At 45.6% G+C, this 7,537-nt stretch overlaps 1 protein-coding gene across 1 annotated transcript; it reads right to left on the bottom strand.

Annotated features, from left to right (window-relative positions):
* Window positions 1-1,273: 1,273 nt before the first annotated feature.
* On the bottom strand, window positions 1,274-5,633 carry TALDO1 (transaldolase 1). The gene is made up of 7 exons (XM_009993547.1): window positions 5,494-5,633; window positions 4,924-5,031; window positions 4,071-4,202; window positions 3,484-3,659; window positions 3,166-3,363; window positions 2,162-2,307; window positions 1,274-1,508 (listed from the first exon to the last, which is right to left on the bottom strand). Exons 1-7 carry the CDS (start codon window positions 5,550-5,552, stop codon window positions 1,476-1,478), a joined length of 852 nt encoding a protein of 283 aa, XP_009991849.1. The 5' UTR covers window positions 5,553-5,633; the 3' UTR covers window positions 1,274-1,475.
* Window positions 5,634-7,537: the final 1,904 nt, after the last annotated feature.

Genomic DNA, 7,537 nt, shown 5'->3' with positions numbered 1-7,537 from the left:
AGGAAAAAGGTCACCTCCAGCCAGCCCAGTGGCTTCCTACTGTGGCCTGTCTCACCAGTACTTACAGGTGTTAGTGATAAATTGTTCCCTTGGCTTTTCTTGTGGTACTTGAGCTGGGATGTAGCATGTGTGTATAAATATTGGAGCCTTAGTGCTGTGGTGTTTGGGGCTTTTTTGAGAGATTAAGTTCAGGCAGCTTAATCAGGAAACAGTTAATTGTGTCGACATACAAACAGGAACCTCTTGCCTATTCTCGATGAAACTGGACCTATGTAAACTAATAACAGACATATTTAATTTGTCTTAATGAAATACAGCATGAAATATTATCACATGCATCCCAATTTACCAGAAGGGCCTGTCATTGGTAATTGCTGCCCTAGGATTAGGTCATTCCCAGGGAAGGCTGCCACACAGCTCTTTGTCTTGCACAAAAGCAGCAGCTTAAGAACAATGAGGAAAGGAGGGGATGAGAGAGCTTAAAACAAACAAAAAAAAATGGGGTAGGGTTGGCAGCAATTCCATGACTATTGCATAAAGAAAAGCAGCAAATCCTCAAAAAAAAATATGCAAAGCTCTAACAGACCATCGTGAGTTGTAGCCACATGCTCCCTGTCAGCTCGGATTAACCAGTTGTCAAATTATTTAGTAACAGCTTGAGAGATTTAGTTACTCGATTTTGAAAGTGGAGCCCTGGAGAACATCAGGGCATTTGTAACTTGTGCTGTAATCACAGGGGTATTTTCAGCTGCCCTGGGTTCCCTGTTTTTGCTATTACCTTGTTGCTTTGGGCTCTTGGGCAAGTGGAAACAAAACTGGCATTTGACAAAATTCCTAAAAATTGCTCATGATGCAGCTTTCCTGCCCTGTTCAAATAGCCTTGGAATACTAATGATGGCAGTTACCAGGACTGCCAGCCAGTCAGTCTTCACTGCTGCCACCTTGGCTGCAGAAAGGGGACAGGAAGGGACTGGAGCCTAGCTGGTTTAATATGTGAGAGTGTGTGTATATATATATTATTTAAAAAAAAAAAATATATATATATACACACACTTCTGTGTGTGTCTTATAAGAGCACTTGTGGGCTTTGTACCAAGGAGGGCTTATGAAACCTGTGTCTTCTCTTCAGCCACAGCAAAACAGCACGAAATACAAAACTGCTTTCCTATTGTGTTAGGTCTGTAGGTTTAATGAGGAATTTAATACAAAAAGATGAATTAAAATACTGTCAGGGGTCTCCTGCAGCAGTGAAATGAACACATTACAAGGAAATTGTGTTAATTTGCATATATTGTCAAAAATGCCACCAAAAAAAGTTGGAATTCTATTTGCCCCTGTGCAAATTGATAAAAAAGCATGAGACAAATCTATCCATACATGGCATTAGACTTTTACAGATAAGACATTTGTACATCTGTTTGACCTCAGGGGAGCCACTCATTCCGCCTGGACCACTTGGGAAACTCCCCATCTTCCTACTTCCCATTTTCAGCGCTGAACATTCGCTCCTAGAAAGAGAGAGGAACAAAAAGCAGCTGAGAGGTTGGGAACTGCTTTAGCAGTGCAGGCTTTAGTCACTAGCAAGCAGTTGTCAGCCAACAAGTGTCTAGATCAAGTGTACTTGGTGTGTATTTTTCCCCCCAAAGCACACAGATCAATTAATCCCACTGGAAAGCCTCTCCATGAAGTGACAGAAGACATCCACATGGCCTGGTTACACTCAGCATATCTGTTCTTGGTGCCTCTTAGTGCCAAGTACAAACATGATTTATTTCCAGTTCACTACTGAAGATTATTTACATGTCTGGTTCTGCTGCTGACAGCTAACAAGTTTAGCCTTAGACTTCAGAGGCTCTTCACTTGAGCAGCAGTGTTGTTATCTTGATTAGCTGCCAGTCTGAATGCTGCCTTGGCCCTCAAACAGCAGGTGTGGCTTTCTCCATCTGGCATGTGTAAATTATTTCCTGAGATGCAGTGAAGTTGACCAAGTTCCCAGGTTGCTGGCTGTCTGTCCTACAGCACATGTGCTGCCCGTGTGGAAACCTGACCTGACATGCTCACGGGCTCCTAATCCTTAGCCACAGCAGAAGGCACTGCAGGTTAGCTGCAGCACTTGGAGGAAAATGAGAGGTGACAAGAGGCAGCATGATGTGACATCTACCTTTAACATCCTCTCCAGTTTAATTGCATCTGCAGCAAACTTCCTGATCCCATCAGACAATTTCTCCACAGCCATTTGGTCTTCATTGTGGTGCCAGCGGAATGCCTTCTCATCCAGGTGGATCTTCTCAAGTGTACATGCCTGGGCTGTGAAAGGGAACCATTTTACCAGGTTATTATACAAAAACTCAGGCTTCCTAGAACAGGCTCAAGATTCTGACCTTCTCCAGCTGCTGAAAAATTTCAAATGCCACTCTCAACAGGAGGATGCAAGACTGAAAATGCTCCAGGATCTGGTTTTGAGGTGTCAAAGGTAGCCTAGATAATCAGTTTCTCTAAAAATACCATGTTTATGTGTATGTGGTCATCTTGTATCTGCTCCTGATGGGTACAGTACTTTCAGACCCCAAAGAATAAAGAATTCCACAGCAGCCCTGCTGCAGTGAGACATTCTGAGCAAATATGCTGAACAATTCAGCCTTTGATGCTCTGGCAGGCACCTAACAAGAGCTCAGCTGATAAACTCCTACAGGCCAGCCCCTGTAAGCACCAACCCATGACTATGCAGCTGTGCGCAAACCTCATTTCCCAAGTGGTAAAGCAGCATTTTTGTAAGGCTACAGAAAAGGAAGAGTAGTGCAATGGGAACATAATTCGAAGCCATCAAAGCACAGCAGCACTGGATCAAATCACTCCATCACGCAGATGATTCATTTCTAGAGTTTCTGGAAGGAAAACCAGCCTCTTGGCATGTCTAGAAAGAACTGCATCCCTGATTCAATATTAACATAGGATTAAACCAGGTTGGGCATCTTTGCTAATCCTCAGTAAAATTTCATCCCAAGCATATGAAGTTTAAAGCTCCCCCTCCTCCTCTCCCTGCCCTCTCAGCAGGGGGTGCACAGCACTGACATGCACTCAAACCCACCACAACTCCAGTTGGTGGAGAAGAAAGGGAGGCTGAGCCAGCCTGTGGTACAGAAGAGTGGCCTTGTGTGGACTTACCTTCTTTGACACTGAGTGTGGGCGTTAACTTGACGTACTCTTTGCTGAGCTCTGACAGGAGCTTGGGTGAAATGGTGAGATAGTCACAGCCTGCAAGAGCTTTTATTTCTCCTGTATTTCGAAACGAAGCACCCATCACAATAGTCTTGTAGCCAAACTTCTTGTAGTAGTTGTAGATCCTAGTGACACTCTTCACTCCTAAAAATCAATTGAAATGTGCTCAAAACCAGTTTTTCATAAGTGGATTTATGCCACTGAACTGCAGTTGGAACCGGTAGCTGTTTTAGTTTCAAAATGCCCATTGAAAGGAAAGCTGACCTGGGTCCTCTGAAGGCTCATAGGTTTTCTTCTCTCCGTTGGCAACATACCAATCCAGGATCCGTCCTACGAATGGGGAAATCAGAGTAACTCCAGCTTCAGCACAGGCAACTGCCTGAGCAAAGGAGAACAGCAAGGTCATGTTGCAGTGAATCCCATACTCTGCTTCCAGAACCCTGCAGACACAGGCTGGCTTAAAACAGCAGTTTGCTCACCTACTGAATTTATATTCTAGTAACAAGTTAGCAGGTTCAAACTGCTGCCTTTCTTGAGTTGAATTAGCAATGTGGGACAGTTTGTAATCTTCAAAGTTTTAAGCTAACAGCAAATGTTTTGTGCTGCCAGACTCTGCTTTATTTAATGCTGTTCCTTGAACTCAGTGCAGGGAACTCAGTGTTAGATTTCAGGAAACTCTGTTTGTGGCCTTGTATGAACAAACCTTTCCTATTTCAACAGGACCCTGCAGCACAGCCCTGGTGACAGGTTTCCGGGGGCAAGGCTTTCAAAACAACTGAGGGCAGAAGGTGTTTGTGGGGTGCCTGTGAACAGGCAGAAACATGCCACGAATCAGCACATCAGGTACTTACTTGCCAGCCTGGATTCCTTCCCACGTTGAGGAGAGCTTGATGAGAATACGATCTTTACCAATCCCTGCTTCCTTATAAAGGTCAATGAGGCGCCTAGCCCTCTGAATCATTCCTTCCTTATCAAAGGACAACCTTTGAAACAAGAGCAGGACTACTTAAAACTGACTTTTTTTTTTAATGCCCTTCCCCCTCAAGACCCACTGAAAAAAAATTGTCAATTATAACAGTGTTTATGTGCCAACAGTAGGTTTTTCTTCTCAGAGATACTTGCTGGATTGGGAGCCCATCAAGGAGGTGTATGATAGCACTGCTACTCTTTGATTCAGAGGATCCAGAGCTCAAGATAACTTTCCTTGAGAAAAGGGGTTTGGAACTAGATGACCTTTTAAGGTCCCTTACAACCCTAACCATTCTGTGGTTCCATAATTATGGACTGAAGTTTTTGAGTTCTTCATAACAAACACAGAAGCTGAGCATTAGAAGTGAATTGGCAACAAGCAGGTTTTAACAGACAAATCCTACCCAAGTCTTGAAATAAACTGGTAAATTGAGAAGACATTATCACACAGAAGAGAAGGAGCAGGACTCAGTGCACTGGAAGCATGAGGATTCTCTTGCTTAAGAAACAAGAAGATTACAAAAAACCCAAGCTCAGCATTGCTTATTTTCATAAAGTTTTGTCACAGTTATAGTGAAGCAAACTAAGGGAATTCCATGCTCTAATTAAACAAGTATTAACCCTTGCTAGTCTGATAAATGAGCTGTCTAGTCAGGAACATCTGTCTCCAACTCACATCATGTCTCTTTTTGTATGTACAAATATCCAGAGTAACCCAGAGGAAAAAAAGCCAACCTTGCATCTACTTCTGTGGACACACGACCAGGTATCCTCTTCAGGATTTCAGCTCCAAACAATACAAACAGTTTGTCAGAGGCATTTTTGATCTGCTCTTCTTCTGACCTGAAAGCCACAAGGAGCAAAATTACTTCCGTAGGAGGGGAAAAAAAAAAAGTGCATTGACATGTTGCCATGGATTTGAAGATCACATTTCACAGTCCATTTAACATTAAATTCCAGAGTTCAAATAGCCACTTCTGCTCTGCTGCATGTTTATGTTCTGCCTTCTCCACACCACCAGCAGCTTTTGGACACCATCTCCTGTAATGCTGTATCTTGGGAGTGTTTTCCTGAGCAGCCCTAGAAGGCCACGAGTGAACTAAATGGAGATGCACTTCAAAGCACTTCTGAAAGGAGCATTGAGAGATTCTTCTTTAAGGGTTGAGGCTTTTGGGGGCAGGAGATACAGCCACAAGTGCCTGAGGGCAAAACCTCAGTACACTGCTAGTAGTGCTAAACACTAGTTGTATAAATAAGGCATCTTAAATACAGATCTACTGAGATAAAACCAACCTCTCTACTTACCCGCCAAGTTTTTTCCCGTAGGCAACAGCATCATCCACAAGTTTCTGGTAAGCTGGCATCTGAGCAGCAGCCAGGATCAGAGATGGGTTTGTGGTGGCATCCAGGGGCTTGTACTCATCAATAGCTAGGGAAATAAAACCAGCCTGGTGAGGGCAATTGGCAGGCCTCAGCAATTAAAAGAGCTCTTGTGTGAGAACATACACACTGCTGGCTGTAGGATGGCAGCGTGTGATGGAGCAGAGCAGGGCACCACGGGCTGTGAACAGCACTGCCTGAAAGCTCCTTGTGCCACAGCAAGGTTAACACAGCCACAGTAACAAGATACAGCAAAGGTTTCTCACTTGAGCATCACCCAAAAGAAGTAAACTTGCAGGGATGGCACATGAAGAGCAGCAGTACCAATTTTCAACTCCATCTGGCCATATTGTATTCACCAGCACAGCCAAGTTCCAGGAATCACAGGAGGAAAAGTGAAAACAAGGGGACCTCTCTTCCTTTCTGGCAGTTGGGCGTTTGAGGTGGTGTTTGTCTGAACTGTTAGAACCAGGACAGCAGAGCTTATCTGTTAGGCTCTGGCAGCTTTTCTTACTGCATTTTAAAACCTTTTCAAATCGCTGCAGACCCTTTCTTAGTGTCTGTTCATGTGATTTTCTTGTACTACCAGGCTTCCTTCTGTCCAGGAGCTACTTGAACCTTTGGCTCACCTTAAGCCCTGGACTACACCTATTTCAGGTGATAGCAGTTGTTTACCAGAGCAGGCTGGGACCAGGCTTTGTGCAGCCCTAAGCACAGCTGAGCTGCCTGGCATGCACAGCCTGACTCAGCAACTGGGGCAGAGCCTCTGCAGGCCCTTCAGCCGTTTCTGCTTACCAGCTCTGTGTCAAAAATAACAAAATATTTATTACCAGCTTGTTTTCCTCAGTGTTTTTGCACAGGGATGAAAACCCAAGTTAGAGAACACAGCTTTTTATCTTTTTCCACAGCTCCCTCCTAGGCAGGCAGTGATCATGATCCTGGAGCAAGTCCCCTCAGTACAAACAAGTCCTTCAAAACACACGTCACTTCACATGGATACTGCTTGAAAAAAAGCAGCACACCAATGAAAATCTGTTCTGAAGCATACCAGTAATTTTAGAGAAGTCTGTTTTGACAGTCTGTTGCTTTTTTCTGGCCTTGCAGCACTTGAAGATTCTTCCAGGTCGCTGGGAATGTGTATGTGAGTCTGGTAAAATCTGTCACCCGGTTTTCCTCACTCAGGCTCTGGGGCTGTCAGAAAGCAACTGGCAGCCTGAGGGTTAGCTGAGCTTGCAGGGGGGTCTGTGAGTTTTGTGCCACCTTTCCTCATGGTGAGCACAAAGAAAGCTCGTGGGCTCAGGCTTGTCTGTCACCTGAGACCCTTAAAGGCAAGTCACAGTTTCTCCCTCACGTCCCATGCAGCCTGACTCCTGGAACCGGACAATCCAAAGCATTTAAGACGTACGTGGTGCCTGGAGTCAGTGCGAGCAGGTAAACACACACAGACAACATCACCTCTGAGCTGCTGCCACCCCTGAGCCCTCTTACATTGGCTAATATCGGGCCTTTGACAGTTGCTATTTAGGATGGTTTGTTCATCACGTACAGGATTAGGGAAGCAGCGGATTAGCGCGGGGCTCAGTGACGGCAGGGCAGGATTCAGGGCTGCTCGGTGCAACGCAGAGACGTCCAGGGGAGGGATTTTTCCAGCCAAGAGCTCCTCAGTGCTCTCACCAGCGCCGTGCAGGCGCTGGGGCAGTGACAGCTTGGGGACAAGTGGCTTTATAACCGAGTGCCACCTCCCTTCCTGATGTCGGGAGATCAGGAGGGCAACACGAACCCTGCGCTCTTCCCTTCCCAGCTGCTTTGCTTCCGCCATTTGGAAACCCAAACCAAACCCCCCCAGGAGCCAAAGACCGAGGCGGGGGGGTTGGAAAACTCCCCAGGATGTTGCCCCCCTCCCCCCCCAACCCACAGCTGGTCAGTGCCAGCACGTGCAGGCGACCCCCGGGGGGCTGCCCCAAACACC

This window comes from Chaetura pelagica, unplaced genomic scaffold (genome assembly GCF_000747805.2).
Source record: "Chaetura pelagica isolate M959 unplaced genomic scaffold, ChaPel_1.0 scaffold613, whole genome shotgun sequence".
NCBI lineage: Eukaryota > Metazoa > Chordata > Aves > Apodiformes > Apodidae > Chaetura > Chaetura pelagica.
This window is presented reverse-complemented; position numbering and strand designations above follow the sequence as displayed.

What these genes read in the sequence shown, in the direction of transcription:
- TALDO1 (XM_009993547.1), bottom strand. Translation starts at nt 5,552, where the DNA reads ATGCCAGCTTACCAGAAACTTGTGGATGATGCTGTTGCCTACGGGAAA. An exon ending in TCCACAGAAGTAGATGCAAG is followed by an intron (nt 4,203 to 4,923) that starts GTTGGCTTTTTT and finishes CTTGTTTCAAAG; the next exon opens with GTTGTCCTTTGATAAGGAAG. An exon ending in GAAGGAATCCAGGCTGGCAA is followed by an intron (nt 3,660 to 4,070) that starts GTAAGTACCTGA and finishes CTGTGTCTGCAG; the next exon opens with GGTTCTGGAAGCAGAGTATG.